The sequence below is a fragment of the Delphinapterus leucas genome, chromosome 7 (assembly GCF_059928025.1).
Source record: "Delphinapterus leucas isolate spDelLeu-1000000601 "Yukka" chromosome 7, BTC_Dleu_Yukka2, whole genome shotgun sequence".
In the NCBI taxonomy this organism is placed as follows: Eukaryota; Metazoa; Chordata; class Mammalia; order Artiodactyla; family Monodontidae; genus Delphinapterus; species Delphinapterus leucas.
Window position 1 is genome coordinate 22,431,459 of NC_143135.1, and position 26,071 is coordinate 22,457,529.

Here is a 26,071-nt window from a genome sequence, read left to right on the forward strand (position 1 = left end):
CCAGTCCAGTCCCCTGGGCCCCCGATGCCACCCAGCCCAGCCCAGCCCAGCCCCAGGCTGCCTCCAATGGACCCTGGACACAGCCTTAGCACGCAACTTCTTTTTTTTTTTTAAACATCTTTATTGGGGTATAATTGCTTTACAATGGTGTGTTAGTTTCTGCTTTATAACAAAGTGAATCAGTTATACATATACATATGTTCCAGCACACAACTTCTGAACAGCTGCCAGACACATTTTTCATCCTCCCTTTCCTAGGAAATTGTGCAAGGATGGGCAATGGCAGGCCTGGACTTTTTATATTTAAAGAAAATAATTAAAAGTCTAAACAAACAAAAAAAGGTTTCTTAAAAATAAATTAGGAGTTTGGGATTAACCCATACACACTACTATATATAAAATAGATAATTGACAAAGACCTACTGTATAGCACAGGGAATTATACTCAATACTCTGTAATAACCTATATGGGAAAAGAATCTGAAAAAGAATGGATATATGTATAACTGAATCACTTTGCTGTACACCTGAAACTAATACAACATTGTAAATCAACTATATTCCAATATAAAATAAAATTTTTAAAAATATTTATATTTTAAGGTCTTTGTTAGGTAGAGTACCTCCTAGGAGACAGAAGGTGAGATGATATGGCCACTTCTGCCTCAAATAAGGTTTTCAGAACACAATATTGCTTTGATGCACTTCTACAAAAAATATATATATTCTACCCACGTCATGGTTCCACTGATTAAGTTATACTGGGGGAAGGGCAAGGGTTTCAAGCAGAGATCTTTTGGTACCTAGAGCTCATCTCACACTGGACCTGTGAACCTTCCTGGTGTACTTGTCACCCCTGGCACCAGCCCCTGCATTACAACTGGAGCACAAACAAGGATTTCACCTTTTTATCTTTATAACATTCTACTTAAAAGGAAATTTTTACCAGCACGGAACAAAATTCGGCAGGTAAAAGCTCTAAGAACCCAGAGTGGTGAAGGCCCAGAGAAGGGTTAGTAAAGTGGGTTAAAGCTGCAATCTACACCCCCTTTTCTCTGCTAGCTGAACAATCTAACGTGGGTAAGTTCCCTAAGCTTTCTGAGCTGCAGATCCTTCTCCTTCAGCTGTACGCGGATAATATTACCTTTCTCATAGGGATCTTTATGAAAATTAAAGGAGATGCTGTATGTGTAGCAGGATGAAAAAAATGATTTTAGTCTCTGTTTCTGCTGAAGCCACAAGACAATGGACGATGCATTCCAAAGTGAGCTATGACACCATCATGTAGGACTTGTGAAAGAAAACCCTCTCCCCCTTATCCGACCACCTCCAGCCCACAGAGAAGGGTTGGATGAGGAAAACAGTGGGAGAGCAGAGGAGGAATTTTGGAGTGAGCAGTAGGTACCTTCCAAGTCCCAACTGCCCAGTCGTTACTTCTCAGGAGTGATCTCAAAGGCACTGTGTCCCTGGAGCTTGGATGTCATCAGGGGCTGGTGTCTAAATCATGCCTTAGAAACCGAGGATGCAGGAGAGATGGGTGGCCAGCTGGAGTGGGAGGGGGGACTTTGTTTTGGCCAGGGGAGAGGGGAGTTGAGTATTTTCTATAAGCCAGAGGTGTGCAACAGGCAACCTTGTGTGTTGTGTAGATCCTTTTAAAAGAACCACCAGGAAGAAACTTCCACAGAAAGAAACTGACAGCTAGGAATTCCCTGGCAGTCCAGTGGTTAGGACTCGGCTCAAGGGGGCCCAGGTTCAAACCCTGGTCAGGGAACTAGCATCCAAAAAAAAGAAAAAAGAAAGAAGCTGACAGCATCTGTGATGGCTAAATTGTGTGCCCCCAAATTCATATGTTGAAGCCCTAATCCCCAGAACCTCAGAATGTAGCTATATTTGCTGACAGGGCTTTAAAGCGGTGATTAAGTTAAAATGAAGCCTGTAGAGTGGGCCCCAGTCCAATCTTTACAACAAGAGGGATTTGGACACACAAAGAGACACCAGGGATGCACATACACAGAGCAAAGGCCACGTGAGGACACAGGGAGAAGATGCCGTCTACAAGCCAAGGAGAGAGGCCTCAGGAGAAACCAGCCCTCCTCACACCTTGATCTCAGACTCCTAGCCCTCAGAACTGTGAGGACATAAATTTGTTGTTTAAGCCACCTAGTTTGTGTTACTTGTTTTGGCAGCCCTAGCTGACTAATACAGACTGCTCAGATTCTGGGAAGCTAAGGAAAGAGTCTTAGGCACCTGCTTCAAGGGACCAGCAGCTTAGAAATCTCCACAGTTAAGGAAGGAGGGTGTTCTCTGAAGTAGCCACAAAATTGTACCAAGAGATAAAGAAGCAGGTTTCACACCCACCAGGCCCAGCCAGTGGGATGCCAGCTTCCCACAGTGTCAACCAGGTAAGAACTTCCTGCTCCTCTCCCCGCCAGGGGCCAGAATCCCCAGTCAGCCAGATGGAAGCACAAGGGGGGAAGCAAGAAACTGACCACAGACCCCCTTTCCCAGCTCCAGGCCCCACTGGAGGAGGATCCACTGGGAATGAAGTTTGAAGGTCTGGGTTATCGCACAGACCTGGATGTATCAATTACTGACCTGAGACAGTGCTGGAACTAGAAAAGTAACCAGAAGAATCAAGGACCTGCCCTAATTTTCATCCCAGGGCAAGGAAAGAGTGGGACGCCACAAAAAAATTCAGGGGCAGTGATAGACACAAATAAAGTTGGCTTCCTGAATATACCCGGTGACTCCTGCTTATTTAACATCTGTTCTCCTACATACGTGGCAGCTTAGCCTGTCTCTGGCCAGGTAAGCAATGGCATTCATTGAGCAATTATTATCATTCTAAATTCCTTCCCTGTCACCACTGGACAATTCCATCTTCCTCAAGCTCGGCAAATCTAAGGACGACAGGCAAACCATTTAAGAGCTTCTGCGTTCCTGGAGCTGACAACTCAAGTGCTGATGTCCTACAAAGCCACGGTCAGAACACCACCCTCCATACCTCATGACCCAGAGAAGGAAACTAACTCCAAACCAGCCACAGGGCTGGGCAAGCTTTAGAGTCAGCTCCAGAGAAAACCGAGTTCAAATCCTGACTCTGCCACCTGACAGCTGTGTGACCCTGGGCAAGTTACTTAATATCTCTGTTACTTCAATTTCCTCATCTATAAAATGGAGATGATTAAAGTACCCATCCCATAGAGTTATTACGTGGAATAAATGAGGAAATAGATGCAAAACATTTAGGACCTTGCCTGACACGATAGTTAGCATATACATAGTTACACACAGTTAGCATTATAGGTCAGTGCCCCTCAGAGTGAAACCTTGCAATAACCTCGGTTTATTGTAAGGAACATTACACAAGATGCATGGTGATGCAAAGCACAGATTCTAGAACCAGACTGCCTGGGTTTGAATCAACCAAGAACGGAGAGCGCATTGTATAAGTGTTTGCTATAATCGCTAGCGGTACAGTCAGATACGTACAGTCATACATATACATAGACAACACATAGAATAAGAGCTTAATTCCGACAGCTATTAGTAGAGAACTAGTCTTCTCAACAAACCCACATGGACCCTGAAGTTTCTGGTCACCCAGAGACATCAGAGGCATGGAATGGGGGTCAGAGGGGAAGAGTGCTTCCCTACTCGGGAGGTGGCAAAACTTGACCTCAGTTGCTTTTGCTTCTTTATTTGTTTACCAGCAGACAGTGGCTCTCAAGCAAACAGGGTATCTTGAAAGCAGAAACCCATCCTCCTCGGGCCGGACCTTCAGCCATGATCTGCAGCCCCCGCTCCCCGCCAGCAGCTCTCAGCCTCTCTCCTGTTACCTGGTCTGGTTCCTTCCTCCAGGGCAGGCCCCACCTGGCAGGGGAGAAGAGAGGTACCACGGCCTTTCAGCCTTCCGAGAAGGTGACATTTCCACGGTGCCCAGCTGTCCCTGGGGCTGGCTCTCCACTCGGTTCCCACTGCCCTGGGCCCTGAGGACCAGCGGGGGAGCAGATGGAAAAGATGAAAAGCTGACACCCTCCGCAGGAAATCATTGTTTAACTGATTCCAGGACTGAAAAAAACAAGTGTAACGTTGGAGAAAGGAGAGCAACGTGCCATTCAAGGCCATTGTTACAGCCTCCTCTCTGTGTATCCGGAAACAAAGGGGCCCTCTGTGTGTGAGCACAATGCTGTGTGTTACCAGCCACTTCTGTGTTATTCCTGGGGACAGGAGGACGGGAAACGGGAAACGAGGCCACAGTGCCCTCCTGGGTCTGGTGCGCTCTGGACTTTGCTAACACAGTCACCAGGCCAGTCAGAGCTGGGAGGACAACTTCAGACTCCCAGCCCATGGTGTTCTGCAGTGGGGGCCAGGGGCATCCCGTCAGGAGTGAGCTGGGTCCGTGCTAGTCTTCTAGGCATGGCAAACTGCCAAGTGCCCCTCCCCTCTCCCTCTCCTCTTCTCTTACCAGTTTTCAGGGACTCACCACAAGTTAGAGCTGAAAAGAATCACAGCTATCATCTCTTCAAACACTCCAGCTCTCAGCTTTAATGAGGGGGCACCTGGCCTGGACTGATGCCCGGCCACGTGGCATGTCAGCTGCAGGTGGTAAGGCCAGATGAATCGTTATGTGGTAGTATCCATGGGACCCCCTCACAGGCCAGACACTCCGTTATGATCAAGCTCACAAAGTGAGGCTCCTGCCTTTAAATCCTGGTTCCACCACTAATTACTCATAGATTGCGAGGGTTTTTTTTCTCTGAGCCTTAGTTTTCCCACCTGTAAACTGGGATCATCCTTGGATTACTGTGGGGATTAAATGAGTTAATACATGTAAAATTCATAGAATGTTACTTGGCCTGTAAAAATTGCTCAAGAGGCATGAATGACAAATTAGATGCTCATACCTGCGATTTGCTTAGATTCATGAGGAGAGGGTATGCGGATGGCTGGAAACCCAGGATCTCGAATACCCCAATTCAGCCTTGCCACCTACTATGGCCTCCGTTTGCCCCATTAGGTCCCTCAGGGAAGCTGGGCACCAATAAATACCCATTGAGCACCCGAGCCAGTGTTTGGGAGCAGCCAGGCCTCAGCTCCGTGCAACTGTGGCAGCGTGGAAATGTGGCAATGGCATGGCCAGGCCTGTCAGTCTTTCAAGCAACCCAGAAACCTGGATTTTTATGTCAGATTTCCCAATTTTGAAACAGTGTTAGTTTCAAGGCACTGTTAGTGCAAAGCGAGCCTTGAATCATGCAGCTTGTGGTGCCTGGTCTGGACACACAGGGCATTCCCAGGCCAGGGCACGCCTGTCGTTTTCAGATCTACTGGCCTCTGTTTGCCTGCAGCCTCCGGTGAGCTGATCAGGCCACTTCACAGCCCTCCTTGAGTTGGAGCAGGCGGTGTAAGACCAAAAATGATGAGCAGCCCGGTCTCCCTGGATACCTGTCCTCACCTCAGTCCACGAAATGGGGGTGAGGAAAAGGGAAACCAGGGAAATGAGGGGGGCTCTCCCTCAAGGACCATGGTCCCTTGGCCAATCCACCCACTGCTGGCATTCCTCTGATAAAGGGCAGACCGAAGGCTTAAGCCCCCATAATCTCCATCAGTCACCTCCAATGAACGTAAGTATAGGTCTAAGTGACCAAAAGTGCTTACCGTGCAAACGCAACTTCAAAACAAGACTGCTTATAATGAGATACCACTTCACACCTACTAGGATGGTATCATCAAAAAGACAGATAATAACAAGTGTTGGTAAGGATGTGGGAAATTGGAACCCGCAGACGTTGCTGATGGGAATGTAAAACGGTGTGACCATGTTGGGAAACAGTCTGGCAAGTCTTCACAAAGTTAAACACAGAGTTACCATATGACCCAGCAATTTCGCTCCTGGGTATATACCCCAAGAGAAACGAAAACATAAATCTACACAAAAGCTTGTCTGAGGGTGTTCACAGCAGCATTGTTCACAATAGCCAAAAGGCAGAGACAACCCAAATATCCACCAAGCGATGGATGGATACGCAAGCTGTGGCGTATCCATCAAGCGATGAATGGATACGCAAGCTGTGGCGTTTCCACACAATGGAAATTACTCAACAGTCAGAAGGAATGACGTACTGACACAGGCCATAAGAACATTAGGACAGCCCAGGAAAACAGTAGGCTGAGTGGAAGAAATTAATTAAAAGACCACATTTCACAAGATTCCATTTACATGAAGTGTCCAGAAATAGGCAAATCTATAGATGTAGAAAAGAGACTAAAAGTTGCCTAGGGCTGGGTGTGATGAAGAGAGTTGGCAGGATGGTAGCTAAAGGGTATAGTTTTTCTTTTGGGGGTGATAAAATACGTTCTAAAAGTGGTTATGGTTACATAACTCTGCGAATACACTGAAATCCATTGAATTGTTACACTGTAAGTGGGTAAATTGTATATGTTTTTGTAATGTAATATGAATTACATCTCAGCAAAGTCATTACCAAAGAAAGAACCTCAAAACTAAGATTGCTGCCCTTAATTACCTTCTATTAAAAAGAAACTCTTTATCCACGTCACTCTTTTCACCATAGCCCCACTGGAGAAGACAGGACAAGAGCTCTAAAAGGATGGTTTCCTCAAAGGCACAGGGCTCAAACGAGGGTAACCAACTAGATTGGTTTACCCAGGACTATCCCACTGTTGGCATGGAAAGTCCCCTGTCCCGGGCAAACTGAGATGGTTGGTTGATCACCCTAATGCCAACTCTTTCCGGGAGCACTGGATAGCTCTACCCTTCAGTGCTGCCAATGGCTAGAACCAAGTCTCGATATAAATAATCCATCCCCATTTCGGGTACAAGTCATCCCTGAGCTCCCTCTAATGGTCAAACGTATTTTTATTATTGTTGCTCCTAACTTACAGATGAGGAAACTGAGGTTCAGCGATGAAATAACTCACCAGAAGCACACAGGAGCCAGAAATTGAACCTTGATCTTTTTCCAAAGCCCAAGTTACGCCTTCCACTCATCATCTTTTCTCTTACCATACCACTGGGTTGATTGTCCAAGAATACCATTAGATTTTTCTTGCCTCCTGGAGAAGGTAGTCAGACATCCAGACAGAAGAAGCATGAGTTTTCAGCTATAGCAAGACAAGGAGACATGTAGAGCTTGGTGGTTAACAGCACAGACTCTGGAACCGAACTGCTCAAGTTTGAACCTGGGCTCTGCCAAAATTTTAGCTGTGTGACCTTGGACAAGTTACTTAACTTCTCTGTGCCTCAGTTTTCCCATATGTAAAATGGGAAAATTATAGTACTGTGTGTGTGTGTGTGTGTGTGTGTGTGTGAATCACACAGGATTGTTATGGGAAGTAAATAAATCATTAAGTGTAAGAGCCTTAAAATGGAGTGTGGTATATTTATTAAATAAATCTATTTAATACATTTATTTAATAATACAAATTTATTAAATAAATGAAAGCAAGCACAGATCCATATACTCAGAATTGGAAAGAAATCAGACTAGGCCTAACAAAAACCAGGTAGTGAGACCAAATCATGGAAATTAACATTCTGTTCTGTTCTTTCCCACATAAATGTTTATGGATGAGGAATTGCTGGAAGCTCTCCAGGCCATAGACAAACCTTTAGATGCAACATGGCAGTGGCAATGCGGGCAGTCCTAGAACAATGGGATGACCTGATGCAGGGCTGCAGGCCCTGCCTGGCACTGATGGAGCCCAGGGTTTCCTCTCCTTTCATGCCTGCCCTCAAGGGCAAGGAGAGCTGGGTACCCTCCCACTGGGGCAGGTAGGTATGATCAACAGCATTTTTTTGATCAACATCAGCTTCAGTTGAAGTTCAAGAGGCTCAGAGAATTTTCAAGAATTTGTTCAAGGTTAAGTTAATAACATGTAGAGTTACATGTGGGATTCGAACTTAGGTTGAATTCTAAAGCCCCTATGCTTTTCTGCCTACATGAAATAGTTATTATTGCTCTGTAACAAATTACCTCAAAGCTTAGCAACTTAAAACCATGAACACTCATAATCACACAGTTTTTGAAGACCAGAGAGCCAGGAGTGTTTTAGCTGGGTGGTTCTGCCTCAGAATCTCTCATGAGGTTGTAGTCAAGATGTTGGCCAAGGCTACTGTCATCTCAAGGCTCTACCAGGGCTGAAGAATCTGCTTCCAAACTCAGTAATGGGGCCGTTGGCAGGCCTTAGTTTCTTGCTGGCTATTGGCCGGAGGCTTCAGTTTTTCACCACATGGACCTCTCTAGAGGACTGTTCCTAACATGGCAGCTTGTTTTCCCTGGAGCAAGAGATTCAAGAAAAAGAGAGCAGGCGAAAGAGAGTACCCAGAAGCTGCAGTTAACTAATTGCAAAAGTTAAACTAATTAGTTTACAACTAATCTTAGATGTGACATAGCACCACTTCTGCCAGCTGCTATTGGTCACAGAGACTAATCCTGGCACAACAAGGGAGGGGACGATACAAGGATGTGAGTACCAGGAGGCAGGGGTCACTGGGAACCATCTTGGAGGCTGGTGACCACTCTGCCCATCTTTCCAAAGTAAGACAAGAAGGCACAGACCTGCAAATAATAAGGTAATATCCCTGCAGAAAAGTCACAGAAAGTAATTTTAGTCTAACCACTTTTGAGGGGTTTTTGTTTATTTAAGAAAACATTTACACCTACTAGAGAATGGACTTGAGGATATGGGGAGGGGGAAGGGTAAGCTGTGACAAAGTGAAAGAGTGGCATGGACATATTATACACTACCAAACGTAAAATAGATAGCTAGTGGGAAGCAGCCGCATGGCACAGGGAGATCAGCTCGGTGCTTTGTGACCACCTAGAGGGGTGGGATAGGGAGGGTGGGAGGGAGGGAGACGCAAGAGGGAGGGGATATGGGAACATATGTATATGTATAATTGATTCACTTTGTTACAAAGCAGAAACAAACACACCATTGTAAAGCAATTATACTCCAATAAAGATGTTAAAAAAAAAAAAGAAAACATTTACTTCAATCAAGGCACTGGGCTGGCCCTATGAATACAGGCAGGAGCAACCCTACGGCTTACAGGGACTTATGGCAGAAAACAAGAATCAAGCCATGTGGTCCTGGAAGAAGAGAAGAGGGAGAGGCCAAGAAAGAGAGCTGGGATCAGGACTTCAGGACAAGGTGGGTCTAAAGTCTTCTAGTCCAGATATGGGTTCATCCTCGGACAACCTGGGTTTATTTTCCTGGGGGGCTGGACAACATCCTCACAGAAAATGGGAGAGAGAAAAGAAGGGGAAGGAGTAGGAGGCAGAAAAACAAATGACCAATTCCCGGACTCGCACAATTAGACATTCTTTCTCTAGCTTGAATTTATCAGAGTCTGTTTCAAGCCAAATTTTGCTAAGGAACTGGGTATGGAAAAAGAAAGAACCAACTAGATCCTAAAGATGCATGGGGAAATGTCAGAGGCTGGGGTTAGAAGGCAGAGGAGATAGGTTCCGTAAAACCAAGTTCCAGGACTTTACAGTTTGAGTCTGTTCCGAGGTAGGACCTCTGATCACTGGGCAAATCAGAGTCCTGGATTGCTCACTCAAAACCATCTTTACATTCATTATATTTACCTTGTTGAATAAATGAATTAAATCATTTCCATGAACTACCCCTCCCATCCCCACTATAGGTGTAAGAGGAACCTAGTTAGGTAATATCTTTCATTGGATTCCCTTTCTACTCTTTGTCCCAAACACTTCCTCACCTGCTCATCAAAACCGATCTCCCCTTGGACTAGAGAAAGTCATCAACACCCTTTCCTCATCTGGATAAGGTTAATAATACCAGCTCCTACCTACCCCAGAGACACAAAGAAAACGGTACACATAAAATCAATTTTACATTCTTCAAGACAGGCGGGGTTGGGGGTAAATTCCAAGAATTGCAATGATGTGCACAGCTACTTTAATTCTAAGAGGCCAGGTACGAAGATCACTCCCGAACAGCTAAGGCGCTTGTCAAGCCTGCAAATGCATTCCCCAAATTAGCCAGCCCACCCACGAGTCAAGAGAAAATCAGTTTCCCCTGCCCTGGTAAGTAGCCAAGCCAAGCCAAGCCAATTTCCTCCCCCGAAAACCATCCAGCACCCGCGTCCTCCAAACCCCACGGTCCTAGAGTCCCCGCGCTGAGCTATCCAGCCTCCGCGCCCTACTCGGCTCCTCCCCATCCCGTAGTGCCAAGAGCCAGGCAGCTCCCGCCACCCTAAAGGACTACAGCCCCCGGCATGCCCCGCGCTGCTGTGGGAGTCTCCCGGCCGCGCTTCTTCGCGTAGCTAGGTCACGTGACTCGGGGAAGATGGCCGCGCTGACGGCGGAGGTCTTTGCAGCTCTCCAGAGCCTACTGAAGGTAAATGAGAGGGGTGGGGACAGCGCGAGGCAGGCCTTTGTCTCCGAGACTTTGCACAGAGCAGGAATTGGGAATAAATGGACCCCGATTTGGAGCCACGACGCTGCCGCTGCCTCTCACTGTGACTCCTAGCAGGTTGTTGCGCTTTTCCGAGCTTTTTGAAAGTACGAACAAAATTAATACCATTTTGACAGGATAGTGAGGAAACAAGACAATGGACCTGAAGGCGCTGTACAAATGTTCCCTACTAATAGCTTCGGGGGCTGGCTTTCGGGGTTGGTGCGTTGGGGTAGTAATCTCTAGATCCGCGTTGCCAGTTCCCCATTTCATCCCGCAGCCCATCTGCGCTCTCCAGTTCTCTCCTCTGCGTCCGCCCCCTGAGTCAAGTGTGCGCTCTATATTCTCCTGAGTCCTGGGTTTGTTTGTTTGTTTTGCGGTACGCGGGACTCTTCCGTTGCGGAACACAGGCTCCGGACGCGCAGGCTCGGTGGCCGTGGCTCACGGGCCCTGCCGCTCCGCGGCATGTGGGATCTTCCCGGACCGGGGCACGAACCCGTGTCCCCTGCATCGGCAGGCAGACTCTCAACTACTGCGCCACCAGGGAAGCCCTCATGGGTTTTTCTTATTTGCTGTGACCTGTGTGAGGGCCAAAACACTCTGCTGACAATCATTTGAGAAATTGTGAGGATGGAAGGTATGTATTTCATATGGCTTTGTAGGAGACTGGAATTTTTTGCTTAATTTATGACTTTCCCTATAGAAGAAGCGGCGGCTTTATCGTCCTTCGTAGAACTTGTTACTAGATGATATTATGCACCTGGTTGCCTGTTGTCTGCCTTTCTCACAAGAACGTGAGATACACGAGGGACCTTGTTTTTAAAAAGAACTCCAGACGGGGCTTCCCTGGTGGTGCAGTGGTTGAGAATCCACCTGCCAGTGCAGGGGACACGGGTTCGAGCCCTGGTCTGGGAAGATCCCACATGCCGCGGAATAACTGGACCCTTGAGCCACAACTACTGAGCCTGCGCGTCCGGAGCCTGTGCTCCGCAACAAGAGAGGCCGCGACAGTGAGAGGCCCGCGCACCGCAATGAAGAGTGGCCCCCGCTCGCCACAACTAGAGAAAGCCCTCGCACAGAAACGAAGACCCAACACAACCAAAAATAAATAAATTAATTAATTAAAAAAAGAAAACTCCAGACGAAGAGGGTTGAGTTGATTACACTCAGCAGTTCATGGCACAGCATCATCATTGGTCCACACAATGGTCCTTCTTTTGTTTTAACCGCCTCCCCAGTGTTCACTTGTATTCTCCAGTCTCTACAGGCATCTACTCTGTTATTCACAAATGTATGCGTAACAAGCGTATCCTCCACACCTGGCATACAGCATGTGCTCAATAAATAGCTGTTCTATGAATTAATAAATGTAGTAAAGCTGGAACTGGAAACCTAGAGCTCTCAACTCCCAACCCAGTGCCTTTTCACCCTTACTGTGGCTGCTCTACCCACAGCCTCCACCCCAACCCCTCTTCATTCTATGGGCTTTTTTCCTTTAATACACTTATAAAAATCATTATTAATGTGTAACACACATACAAAAGAAGTGCACAGATTATAAGTGCACCTTTTAATGATTTATTACCACCACCACAGTCAAACAATGAAATGTTACCATTACGGCAGAAGTCTCTCTGTTTTCCCTTCGTTATTTCCCTCACTCTGCTCCCCAACAGTAACCACTATCTTTACTTCTAATATGTCAATTTAATATTGCTCACATTTGAACTTCACATAAATGGAATAATAGGGCATATTTTTGTGTGTGTGTCTGGCTTCTTTTGTTTGCTATTATGTAGCAGTAGTTCGTTCATTTGCATTCCTATTGTCCTATGTACTTTCTTTTTAAAAAAAATTACATAAACTTTTAATTTTGAGATATAGGTTTACAGGCAGTTGCAAGAAACAATACAGAAAGATCCCATTTATCCATTACTCAGTTTCCCCCAATGGTAACATCTTGCAAAACCATAGTATGATATCACAACCAGGATATTGACATTGATAGTCAAGATTCTCAACATTTTCCAACACCACAGTGTTCTTCATGTTGCCCTTTTATAGCCACACCCCCTTCCCCTCTGCCCTCACCCCTTTTGTAACCTCTGGTATTCACCAATTTGTTCTTCATTTCTGTAATTTTGTCATTTCAAGAATGTTATATAAGCGAGGGACTTCCCCAGTGGCGCAGTGGTTAAGAATCCGCCTGCCAGTGCAGGGGGCACGGGTTCAGTCCCTGGTCTGGGAAGATTCCACATGCTGCAGAGCACCTCAGCTCGTGCACCACAACTACTGAGCCTGTGCTCTAGAGCCTGCGAGCCACAACTCCTGAGCCCACGTACCACAACTACTGAAACCCATGCACCTAGAGCCCGTGCTCCGCAACAAGAGAAGCCACCGCAGTGAGAATCCCGTGCACCACAAGGAAGAGTAGACCCCGCTCCCTGCAACTAAAAGTCCACGCACAGCAACGAAGACCCAACACAGCCAAAAACAAAAATACTATAAAATAAAATCAGTTGTTTCTATACACAAGCAATGAAACATTCAAAAAAAAAAGTTATATAAGTGAAATCATATAATATGTAACCTTTTGGGACTGGCTTTTTTCACTGAGCCCAATTTTCTGGAGCCGTGTTATGTGTTTTAATAGTTCTTTCCTTTTTATTGCTAAGTAGTATTCTGTGGTATGACATCTACATTGTTTCCAGTTTTTTGCTATTACAAGTAAACCTGCTATAAACATTTGTAGACAGATTTCTGTATGAACGTAAGTCTTTATTTCTCTGAAATGAATGCCCAGGGGTACAGTTCTGGATCATTTGGTAGTTACACGTTTAGGGTTTTGTTGTTTTTATGAAGCTGCCAGACTGATTTCCAGAGTGGCTGTACTACTTTACATTCCCAACAGCAATGCACGAACGGTCCAGTTTCTCCCCATCCTCGCCAGCATTTATTGGCATCACTATATTTTATTTGAGCTATTCTGATAGGTGTGTATTTATATCTCATTGTGGTTTTAATCCAGAGTTCCCTAATGGTTAATGATGTTGGACATCTTTTCATGTGCTTGTTTACCATCTGTGTATCTTCTTCAGCAGAATATTGCTTTATGTCTTTTGCTCATATTCTAATTTCATTGTTTGCTTTTTTACTTTTGCATTTCTTTATATATTCTAGATAGTGGTCCTTTGTCAGATATGTGGTTTGCACATAGTCTTTCCTAGTATTTAACTGTCTTTTCATCCTCTTCACAAAGGTGTATTAATTTGCTAGGTCTGCTGTAACAACGTACTACAGACTTGGTGGCTGACACAACAGAAATGTATTGTGTCCCAGCTCTGGAGGCCAGAAGTCTGAGATCAAGGTGTCAGCCAAGTTGGTTCCTTCTGAGGGCTTTGAGGGACAAATTGTTCTGTGCCTCTCTCCTAACTTCTGGTGGTTTCTGGTGATATGTAGTGTATCTTGGCTTGTAGATCTCTGCATTGATCTTCATATGAAGTTCTCCCTGTTTGCATCTTTGTGTCTAAACTATCCCTTTTAATTAGGACATTGGTCATATTGGATTAGGGTCCACCCTATGACCTCATCTTTATGTTTTTTGTCATATATTTTTATATGACTATTTATAGTCATATAAATATGACTGTATCTGCAATAATCCTATTTCTAAATGAGATCACATTTTCAGATAGTGGGGGTTATGACTTCAATATATGACTTTTAGGGTGGACACAGTTCAACCCATAACAGGATCTTTAGCAGAGCAAAAAATGTTTTAATTTTGATGAAATACAGTTTTTCAAAAATTTTTCCTTTTATGAATTGTGATTTTTTTAATGAATTACGCTTTTGGTGTAAAGTTTAAGAACTCTTTGTGAAGCCATAGCTCTCCAAATTTTCCCCTCTTTTTATCTAAAAGTTTTATAGTTTACATTTGTATAACATTTTAAAAATATTTATTTTATTTTTGGCTGCGTTGGGTCTTCGTTGCTGCGCGCAGGCTTTCTCTAGTTGCGGCGAGTGGGGGCTACTCTTCTTCGCGGTGCGTGGGCTTCTCATTGCGGTGGCTTCTCTTGTTAAGGAGCATGGGCTCTAGGCACGCGGGCTTCAGTAGTTGTGGCTCGCGGGCTCTAGAGTGCAGGCTCAGTAGTTGTGGCGCACAGGCTTAGTTGCTCTGCGGCATGTGGGATCTTCCCAGAACAGGGCTCTAACCTGTGTCCCCTGCATTGGCAGGCGGATTCTTAACCACTGCGCCACCAGGGAAGTCCCTACATTTATATAACATTTAAGTCCATGATTGATTTTGCATTAATTTTGTATAAGGTGTGTGGAAAAGTTTGAGAATTTTTTTTTTTGGCCTGTGAATGTCCCCTTGTTCCAATATCATTTGTTGAAAAGGGCTTTCTTTCCTCCATTGAATTGCTTTTGCAACTTTGTCAAGAATCAATTGGGCATATTTACTGGGTCTACTTCAGGGTTCTTTAGTTTGTTCCATTGATCTATTTGTTTATCCCTCTGAGAATACCATACAGTCTTGATTATTGTAGCTATATAATGTCTTGAAATCAGATAGATGGATTCCTCCTACTTCATTCTTTATCAGAATTGTTTTAGCTATTCTAGTTTCTTTGCCTTCCTGTATAAATTTTAGAATGATCTTGGATATATCTTAAAAAAAAAAACTTGCTGAGATTTTCATAGGAATTGGGTTAAATCTGTACATCATTTAGGAGCAAATTGATGTCTTAATGTGTTGGATCATCCAATCCATGATCATGATGTGTCTCCCCATTGATTTAGATCCTTGATTTCTTTTATCTGTATTGTATAATTTTCAGTATACAAGTCCTGTACATGTTTTGTTAGATTTATACCTAAGTATTTCTCTCTTTTTTTTTTGAGCAATTGCAAATGATACTGTACTTTTAATTCCAGTGTCCACATGTTCATTGCTAGTGTGTAGAAATACATCTGATTTTAGTAGGTGTATCTTGGATCTGCAAACTGCTGAACTCACTTATTCTAATAATTTTTTTGTACATTTCTTGGGACTTTCTCATAGACAGTCATGTCCCTGCACATAGGGACAGTTTTATTTCTTCCTTTCTGATCTGCAGACCTTTTATTTCTTTCTCTTGCCTTATTTCAGTGGCTAGAATTTTCAGCACAATGTGGAATAACAGTGTTGAGAGCCCACATCCTTGCCTTGTTCCCAACTTTAGTCTTTCATCATTAAGTATGTTTTCTCTAGGTTTTTTGGTAGATGCTCTATGTCAAGTTATGGAAGTTCCCCTCTATTCCTAATTTTATGAGAGTTTTCATCAAGAATGGATGTTGAATTTTGTCAACTGCTCTTTCTGCATTGATTGATATCCAGTGATTTTCTCCTTGAGCCTGGTAATATGGTGGATCACATAGATTTTCAAATACTGAACTGGCCTAGCATCCCTGGAATAAATTCCACCTAGTTATAGGGAATAATCCTTTTTATATATTGCTGAATTCTGTTTGTTAGTATGTTGTTAAGGATCTTTGCCTCTATTTTTATGAGGGACATTGGTCTGTAGTTGTTTTTTTGTTTTGTTTTATACAGTCTCTGTCTGATTTGGGTATCAGGGTAATCCTAGCTTTGTGAAATGAATTGGGAAGTGTTTCCTCCTTTTCTGTTTTCTAGAAGAGATTGTGTAGAATTAGTTAATTCTTTCTTTAAATGTGTGTTAGAATTCTCTGGTGAAACCATCTGGGTCTGGTGATTTCTTTTCTGGGGGTTTTAAAATTACAAATTCTATTTCCTTAACAGTTATAGCACTACTCACGTTTTCAATTTTATATTGGGAGAGTTATGGTAGTTTGTGTTTTTCGAGAAATTGATCCACTTCATTTAAACTGTCACATTTGTGTGTATAGAGTTGCTTGTAGTTATTCTCTTATTTTCTTTTTGAAATCTGCAGAGCCTGTAGTGATATGCCCTGCTTCATTCCTGATATTGGTAATTTGTGTCTCCTTTCTTTTTGTCAGTCTTGCTAAAAGTTTGTTAATTTTATTGATATTTTCGAAGAACTAGTTCTTTGTTCCATTGATTTCTCCTTTTTTATGTTTTCAGTTTCTTTGGTGTCTGCCCTTTGTTGTTTCCTTCCTTATTCCTTTGGGTTTATTATGCTCTTGTTTTTCTAGGTTCTTGAGATGAGGACTTAGATTATTTATTTGAGACTTCTCCTCTTTTCTATTTATGCATTTAATGCTGTAAATTTCCCTCTCAGCACCATCTTGGCCGTATTCCCAGAATTTTGGTGTTGTTTTTCATTTTCATTCATTCAGTGTAATTTTTTTAACTTTCCTTTTAATCTGTGGATTATTTAGAAGTGTGTTGTTTAAGTTTCCAAATGTTTGGACATGTTCTTGTTATCTTATTGATTTCTAATGTGATTCCATTGTGATCACTGAGAACAAACTCTGTATGATTTAGTTCTTTTAAGTTTGTTAAGGTTTGTTTTTTGGCTCAGAATATCCTCTATCTGGTATGTGTTCAGTGAGCTTTTGAAAAGAGTGTGTATTCTGTTGTTACTGGGTAGTGTTCCATAAATGTCAATTAGATTGATTGATGGTGTTGTGGAGTTCTTCTGTGTCCTTGTTGAATCCTGTCTAGTTGTTCTATCAATTGTTGAAAGAGGGGTGTTGAAGACTCCAACTGTATTTATAGATTTGTCGATTTCTCCTTTCAGTTCTGTTTGGTTTTGCTTCACATATTTTGCAGCTCTCTTGCTGAGGGCATGCACATTCAGGATGTCTTCTGGTCGACAGAAGCCTTTACCTTTACCTAATGTCCCTCTCTGTCTCTGGTAATTTTCTCTGCTGTGAAGTCTACTTTATCTGATATTAAAGTAGCCACCCTTGCTTTCCTGATTAATGTTTGCATGATCTATCTTTTTCCATTCTTTTCCTTTTAATCTGTCTCTGTCATTATGTTTGAAGGGAGTTTCTTGTAGATAGCATTTAACTGAATCATATTTTTTAATCCACTCATCCAATTTCTCTTTTAATTGGTATATTTAGACCACTTACAGCCAATGTAATTATTGAAATATTAGAACTTAAGTTTGCCATTTTATTTTTTGTTTTCTATTTGTTCTTTTATTTTTTGTTCTTTACTTTTACTGCCTTCCTGTGAGTTATTTGATCAATTGAACATTTTTTGGAATTCCATTTTGATTTATCTGTAGTGTTTTAAAATTCATTTCTCTTTATCACTCTTATAGTGGTTGTTCAACTTATTACATTTATTTACTATAACATCACAATCTCAGTGACATATCAGTGTCATCATTTTACCAGTTAGAGTGAAGTCATCCCTTTATAGTCCTACCCTTATTTATAATATAATTGTCTTAAATATTTCCTCTATATACATTTACAGCCACATCGGACAGTGGCTTTTCTTTTTGTTCATATATCCCAGACTTCGAGCTGAAGAAGGGGGCCACCCAGAACGCCAGTGGGTGAAAACAAACTCCAACAAATACTTGCTCTCTCTAGCCAAAGACGAAGAAAGGGGCGGCTTAGGAAGACAGAAGACTTTTAGACAATAACTGCTCTACTCCACCAAAACACCACTGAAAAAACTGTGTCCCCGCTCCACTGTACATCAACAAAGTCTGAGAGCAAACACCCCCATCAGGGCGGTGTCAGAGGAGGTCAAGTAGGGAGCTGGACCTCCATCCCCACGAGCTGGTAACAAGTTCCACCACCCCACAGTATTAGTGGAAACTACTGGAGCCAGAACTTCCACCCCTGCCCAGTAGCTACAAGGAACCCCTACTTTTGGGTGTGAGCAGGAACCAAGTAGGGGAGCTGGACTTCTGTCTTCATTTGGTAGTAATGAAGCAACAACCCCCAGCCCTACCGTGCTCGTCCTGCCGCCTGAGCAGTGTCAGAGAAAGCCAGCTAAAATAGAAGATTTAAATAAGTTCCAGAGGCTCAGAACGTAATATGGCCATGTCATTCCTTTGTCATGAGGTCCCTAGCAGGTCTGTCTTCTCTTCTCCCCTTTAAGAGTCGTCTTACATTTGTTTTGTATAAAGTGCCCAGGGAATGTAGTTGTGTTTAGCAGGAAAAATAGGGAAAAGTACATCTGTGTCATCTTCACAGAACTGGAAGTGTCCTATGCACCTCTTAGGTGTCACACCATGACGGAGACAGTATTACGTTCTAAAAAAAATGTATTTTCAGAGTCTGAGTTTGTTGCTTGTTTTGTTTTTTTCCAGGCCTCCTCGAAAGATGTTGTCAGACAGCTGTGCCAAGAGAGCTTTTCCAGTTCAGCCCTTGGCTCGAAAAAGCTCTTGGATGTTACGTGTTCCAGCTTGTCTGTGACCCAGGAGGAGGCAGAACAAGTAAGTGGGGTCAGAAATGACCTCTGGCCGCTGGCTTCGCGGCTCATTAGTCTCTTCCTTGACTTCCCAGTTGTTGCCACGTCCAAGGGAATTTTTCCCCTGAAGTGTCTGTTGACGTTATAGCAAACTTAAAATAGATGCTTTTTTCTTTTTTAATGTTAGTGAACTTAAAAGCCATTGTCTTTGAACCTTCACTTCCTTGTGATAAGTGAGGCGTGGATGGGAAAAGTATACCCAGAGTCGGAGCTCCTGACCATTTCCTTTTCAGACTTGTCACCTAGACATGGACAAGAGCCAACCTTGCTATGATTTTCTTTCCCAACCTGTAACTTAATAGTGCTGATGAATTGTTGGCTGGATAGCTTAGGCAGACTTTTCAGGGATGGTTGGGCAGAAACTCTGAGGCCTGAGTATGATTAGGGAGGATGTACTGCTGGACCTCACCTGATCTCAGGTGGCCAAGAGGACAAGGATGGTTATGTAGCACTCACAGCCTTATCTTTCCATGGCAACTGTGTTTCCAAAACAGTAATTCATCCAAGCAGACCTATGTTGTTGTTATTTTTTAATCTGGAGCTTGGCTCATTGAAGTGAGAGGCAGCAGCAAGGTTATGAAAGTGAGTTGGAGTCTTAGTTTGGGTTCCTCAAAAGTAGACCCTGAGGCAACGACCTGGCTGCTGGTAGTTACTTGGGAGGTGATTCCAGAAAGCATAAAGGAGGGAGTGAGGAAAATCAGACCGGGAAGAGAGACAAGCCAGGAGAAGGATATGTTAGGGAGCGGTCAGTGCTGCGGGGTCTGCAGTTGGGATCCTGTAAGAAACCATGTGGGTAAATGCCCCAGCACTGTCATCCTGGAAGGCAGGGAGGGTGGGGCGTTTATCCGCTCACTCCCACCCTTCACCAGTAGAGGCTTACTGTCCCCTCGCCTCTGGGTTGTGCTTTTTTGAGCTGAGCAACCTCCCGTGGCATCCGGGGAAGTCCTAAAGCGGAGAAAGTTACCTCCAGAGTCCTGTTCTGTTCCGCTGAGCAGCAGATTCACTTGGAAGGACACAGGGTAGAACCCAGCGTCCTAGCGGGGCAGCGCCAGGCATTCCTTCCACAGGGAGGTCCGCGCAGCCGGCCTGGAGCTGTTTGTTTGCCTGGCTCGCCCCACCAGGTGACAGCCTAGGGGCGAGGACGGGACAGTCCAGCCAGCCTGGATGAGAAGCCCCGACTCCCCAGGAGCCAGGACCTGTGGCAGCGATTCAGGGAGCACGGCTTTGGGTGCTGGCACAGACGGCGCAGCCACACTCAGGGAAGCCCAAGCCGCGGGCCCCGGTGTTTCTGCAGCCCTCGCGGTCCAGAGGCAGGGGGCTGGCGCGGCGTTGTCTAGTGACACCGCTGACTTTCCGCTTCTCTCACATTAAGAGGGGAACAGGCTAGAGAGTTAGCTTAAGGTCAGAGTCCGTGCACAGGGAAGGGGATTTATTAACCCTTTGCCCACAAGCAGAGACTTTCTGGCAGGTTGACAGCATCCTCGGTCAGGCAGCTACATGTCTTCTAAGCAACAGCTGAGCTTGGAGGTGGGCCGAGGCACGTGAGCATCAGCGTCTGCACCAGGGGCCTCCGGACTCCTGGGATTCAGCTTGAATGACGGTGGCGGTTTGTGGCAGGCCCTCTTCCCAGCAGGGGAGATAGAGCCCTGTCCCCTGTCCCCCTGCCCCTCACCGCCCAGGGCTCCCCGTCTGTCCTGCAGCTGCTCCAGGCTCTGCACCGCCTCACCAGGCTAGTGGTGTTCCGTGACCTGTCCTCCGCCGAGGCAGTTCTGGCACTCTTTCCTGAAAATTTCCACCAAAACCTCAAAAACCTGCTGACAAAAATCATCCTAGAACACGCGTAAGTGCTTATTTCTTGGGAGTTTCTTGTAATGCTTGTATCTTTTATTCCTGTTCTGGAAAAAATATGCTTATTCTTGAAAAGCAAGCACAGGTAAGCAAAAAGAAGGAAACCGTAATCCCACCACCCAGAGGGTTAGTAGTGTTAATTCCTTAACGGGAAACCTTTTAAGACTGGTTTATTTTTTCCATTTACACATAGAGGGTTGGTTTTGCTTTTGTTTTTAACACAATGGGATCATGCCGTTTTATAACTTGCTTGTTTTCATTTAATAGAATTAACATTAATGATATTTCAGGTCGATAAATATTTACCTTCAGTATCATTCTTAATGGGTAAATATATTCCATTACATGAAGAAATTATGTGTAATTTAGTTAATAAATGCCTTAGGGTTGGACATTTAGGCTGTTGGCAGTTTTCACTGCAGTGAACAATTTATTGTGGAACCTTTGCCCACATTGTGCTTCATTATTTCCTTACTGGTAAATGGTGGTATTGAGGCTTTGGCTTTTTATTATCAAGTCTGCCATCGGAAAGATTGCACCAACTCCTCCACCAGGAGGACGTTGATGTGCCACTCTCCCGACACCATCACCAGCACTGAGGGTGTTTTGTTTTGTTTTTTTACTTTTGATTCCCAGTTTCACAAATGGCAAATGGTACCTCATTTCAGTTTATATCTTTGGTACTAGTGATGTCAAATATCTTTTTCATGTTATTGGTCACTTTTATTCTTTTGTGAATTTTCTGTACATTTTCTAGCTGGGCAGATCCTTTTAGACGCATACAATTCAAGCAGAACTGATTAACTCCTGGTTAGCAGCAGGCTTGAAGAGACCTCTCTGATAGTAATACCTGATAATGCTTACTTCCCAAGGGTTTTGTTGTTTATTTAGAAACTTTCTCTTGCGTGACCACAGTTTACTATGACTCTGCTCAGCATCTCACTATGGCGTGATTTGTGTAGCATCAGACACGTCTGTTAGTGTTTGCATAAGACACGTCTTATGTGTTTGCATAAGATGCCATACTTTGCATAGTAGATGCTCAGTAAAAAGAGGATAAGTTGACCTTTTCTGCTTTGTCTCTGAGAACAATAGCACAGTTACAGTGCATTTAGCCTTTTCTTGCTTTTCCTAAGCCATGAAAACTAACAGCATCTATGGCCTTAACATCACTCAGTTCTGTAAAACAAGCAAACAAAAAACTGCTCCTTGGAGGGAGGCATTTCTGTGGTCCTTTCCTGTCAGGAGGTGATTATAGGTTTTAAGATCACAGAAGGAGCAGAGGCCCAGGCCCATGGGCCTCATTATCAGAAGACTCAATTCGCATCCCTTTTCCATTATATTTTTCTTATCTTTCCGTCTTACACAGATCTACTTGGAGAGCTGAAGCCCAAACAAATCAGAGTGAGTACCAAGAAACCTGCCTCTTCCTCCTTCCGCCTCCTCCCCAGCCCCAGCCCTAAATCTACCAGAGTTTTTAACTAAAGTCAAAGTGAATTAACCTAATCCCAAACCGAATAGTGTTTGTTATGTATTTCTTTTTAATTCCACTTTTTAATTTTTTTTCTGGCTATAAACCTAGTATAATAGAGGCATGTTGTTAAAAAACAAACAGTTATCCTAAGCAGAAAGTGAAGTACTTAAAATAACTATTTCCATCGGAAAACAAATTAACCATAATTGAAATTAGTGTGAAAGGTTGAATAAAAGTGGGTGTTTGATAAACAGCCACTAAACTCACCCTGAGCCGGTCACAGTGCCACGGACTCTACCTGCATTAACTCATTCAGTCCTCCCAACAGCCCTGTGAGCTAGGCTGAGATCATCCCCATTTTATAGGTGAGCAAACAGAGGCTCAGAGGCTAGACAGGTGGTAGAGCACACATTCAAGCCAAGTCTGTGTGTCTCTCAAACAAAAGCTCTCTCCGCTATTCTCAAAGCTACACATTGCCTAAGACTCTGGCCACAGCCTCCTCTTCTCCACCTGCGTCTTCCTCATCCTGTCTGGACATCTGGAGGGTTGGGTGTTCAGGCAGAAGCCTGGAGGTGCTGACCACCACGAATCCGCACTAAGTGCAGGGGCCACGATCAGTGGTAAGGAAGGCCTAGGGCTCGCTGTGGGGTCTTGGGCCCTGTCTGTCTGTCTCCCTCAGAGGCTTGCTGTGGGGATCACATGCATTACCCACGTGCAGCCCTTGGAGCTGCCTGTCGTCGAGGAAAGGCTTAGTAACGCAGGTGGCGTGAGCACTGAGCCGAGCTGTCCCCACACAGTCTCTCTGCCGCGCCTGGTCGACCTGGACTGGAGGGTGGACATCAAAACCTCCTCAGACAGCATCAGCCGCGTGGCCATCCCTACCTGCCTGCTCCAGATGAAGGTACGTCCACTGTCATGCTCACCAGAAGGGAAGGAGGGGCAGCAGGGACTTGGCCCCCCTGCAGGCCAGCAAAAATGCCAGACTCCAAGTTTTAGGATCTCCAACCCCATAAATAAAAAAAATTTAGCACCCCCAAAATGCAGTGTTTATTTAGAAAGTATATGTGTATTAACATAGTGCAGTCATAATAAAACATATACCGAAACTAGAAATTTCAAAACAAGACAAACACAAAATATAACTTTACAAAATAATTTGCTGATACCTAAAGGTTGTCTTAGACACTTACCGGAAGGTTTGGCTTTAACAATAGAAGCACGCACTCGGATTTCCAATTGCCGCCTTGAGAATTTTGGTGTACTTTTCCAAATTCTTCCAATCTTAGGAGGCTGTTGCCATTTGTGCTGTGCTGAACAAGGGCTCCTATTAGCAGTTGGAGAAGTATCATTTCTTCATCTTACTGTTCTTCATCTTATAGCACAGTTACAGTGCATTTAGCCTTTTCTTGCTTTTCCTAAGCCATGAAAACTAACAGCACCTATGGCCTTAACATCACTCATTGGTGTTATCTTCACTTCACAGTTATTTTCAGGAGTCTTTTTAAGCCACATACCCATTTTTAAGGTTTGTTTAGTTAAAACTAGGTAGCATAATGCTGTATTTACTTAACCACCAGACAGCCAGAAACTCAAGAGCTGTAAGAAAATGAAAGAGCAAGGATGCCTCTAACAACTAAGTTTTTAACTATTATTAAGGCTTACTTTAAAAAAAAAAAGATACAAATACATATAACTAGAGGTTGTAATATTTTTCCTGCATCCCGGAGGATTCTTACATACCCCTAGAGCCCACAGCCTAAAGTACCAGCATGAACCCAGGATGTTTCCTCACTCGAGTGCCCAGAGAGAGTTGGGGGTGGGAGAGTGAGTGAGCCTGGCTTCTCCGACCCCTGCCCGGAGCCCCTGAGACAGCTCCCCTCTGACCCCTGCCCAGAGCCCCTGAGACAGCTCCCTCCCTGTCCCCATTTGCTGAGTGACTCCAGGGCTGTGACTCTCTGTGACTCTGAGCAAAGAGCCTCTCTTCCAAGCTTCGCCAGAATGGGGTAGGGCCTGCAGGTTGAAGAGAGGCAGCTCTGACTTCGGGGCAGTGTTCTCTTTTCAGATCCAGGAAGATCCCAGTCTGTGTGGGGAGCAGCCCTCTGTGTCAGCTGTCACCGTGGAGCTGAGTAAGGAGACCCTGGACACGATGTTAGACGGGCTGGGCCGCATCCGGGACCAGCTCTCCGCTGTGGCCAGCAAGTGACACGGCCAGCCGGCCCCCAGCACATGCCGTCCTCGCAGCAGGCAGCGCTGGGGACATGGGGGCTGCTATCCAGAAGGTGCGGTTGGACCAGGCAGAAGCAGCCAGGCCCCCGCGCTGCTTTTTCCTCTTTCCAAAGATGGAGCAGAAGCTGCTGATCTCGCGAGGCTCCTGTGTGGGACTTAACGACCCCGTGGCAGCAGGAGGGAGCATTTGCTTGGTCAGCCGCCTCCGCCTGGCTGATTGGAAAATTCAGGCCCAAATTGTGGCGCTCGTCTTAATAAGTTCCTTTCACTCTGATGAGCTCATTTCCAGCTCTGGAATGCACACAGGGAGTCAGGTGGGTGACACCAACAGTTCTGCTTCTCTGTCAGAGAAGCCAGGCGGATCCCACAGGGCAGGGCCCCCTCTGCGTGCCTGCCTGCCCTGAGTCCAGAGCCTTCCCGAGCTCCCTCAGCCCTGCTGGACCACCTGGCAGCGAAGGAAGTCTGAAATGGGAACTCATTTCCTTCTCATTGGAGCCAGAGGCCCCTTCCTTGATGTAATGCAGCCACTCAGGGTGAAGAAGTAGGAGTGATTGGAAATAAATAACAGTTCTAAAAACTTCATGATTCCGGTCACGCTTCTGTAGCTTCTGTCCTTAGCCCGAGTCGTTTCCTTAGGCCCGTGCTGCCTCTCGTTTGTAAAGGCGACCCCAGCTTCCTCGTTCCTGGCTCAGCTCATCAGCACGGGATGACCTGAAACCAGGCCTGTGAACCGGCCCACCTTCCATGTATCCGTCCGTCACGTAGAGCAAAAGCAAGCGCGGCTGACAGCAGCAGGTGCTCGTCGCGAGAGCTGTGATGAAAGCGCTCTTCGAGGACTTTAACCAGACGGAACCGTCTGTCACGGGCCTGACAAGTCCCGGGGGCTCAGTGTAAGGTGTTCCCCCTTCCTTCTCCAGATCACCCAGTAGCAAGAGCCTGCCTGCTCTGAGCGCTTTGTTTGGTGGCTTCTCAGGTGGGGTGTGTGGACGGGGTGGGAGGGTGGGTGGAGGAGGCAGGACTTTGGGTTAAGAGGATGCTCTTGAGCTCAGTTTCTGCCCACCCCAAGGTTTGTTTTGTTTTGTTTTGTTTTAATTAAATGGGAATAATAATCATACCTACTCTACAGCGCTTTTGTGAAGACTAAGTGATATAATGTACCTAAAAGCACTTCGCACTGTTACGGCAAATAGGAAGGACTGGATAATGCTGGCTTTGGTTACTAACGGGAAGCAAAGTAGAAAGCTCTCTGCATTCATTGCTTCATCTACTGTAAAGGGGTTGGTGTGACTGTGAATGTTATTATCCTCCCTTTATCAACGAGGGAATCAGCTCGAGGTGAAGTCCCTGCTAGTAAGTGACCTCGTCAGGACTTGGGCCCAGATTTCTCTACCACACAGGACTCTCTGCAAGGGACTTGGCATTCTGTGATTTTAGCTCCATTTGGAAAATACTGGAACTGAAGTAGAGATGAGAAATCTTACTTCTCCCTGCCATCCCCCCCCCAGTGAAATGCTAGGGAAGTCAAGAAAAAAACCCCAGGCTCCTCTCCGTCTGCCATCTCCTGGAAGCTGAGCTACCTACTGTCAAAATGGCAGTTCTTTACCTGTTTGGAGCCATAACCGTTCAGAATCTGATGGAAGCCATGGATC

At 44.9% G+C, this 26,071-nt stretch overlaps 1 protein-coding gene across 3 annotated transcripts; it reads left to right on the forward strand.

Annotated features, from left to right (window-relative positions):
* The first annotated feature begins 10,289 nt into the window (after positions 1–10,289).
* On the forward strand, positions 10,290–25,007 carry COMMD9 (COMM domain containing 9). Of its 3 annotated transcripts, none has more exons than XM_022583624.3 (6): positions 10,290–10,392; positions 18,714–18,839; positions 20,554–20,714; positions 22,092–22,126; positions 22,994–23,097; positions 24,259–25,007. In XM_022583624.3, exons 1-6 carry the CDS (start codon positions 10,342–10,344, stop codon positions 24,397–24,399), a joined length of 618 nt encoding a protein of 205 aa, XP_022439332.2. In that variant the 5' UTR covers positions 10,290–10,341; the 3' UTR covers positions 24,400–25,007. The 3 variants fall into 3 exon arrangements, with proteins under 3 accessions (XP_022439332.2, XP_022439333.2, XP_089771046.1); XM_022583625.3 differs by having other exon boundaries at positions 10,291–10,392; positions 20,575–20,714; XM_089914920.1 differs by lacking the exon at positions 24,259–25,007 and adding an exon at positions 22,642–22,816 and having other exon boundaries at positions 10,315–10,392.
* The last annotated feature ends 1,064 nt before the right edge of the window (positions 25,008–26,071 follow it).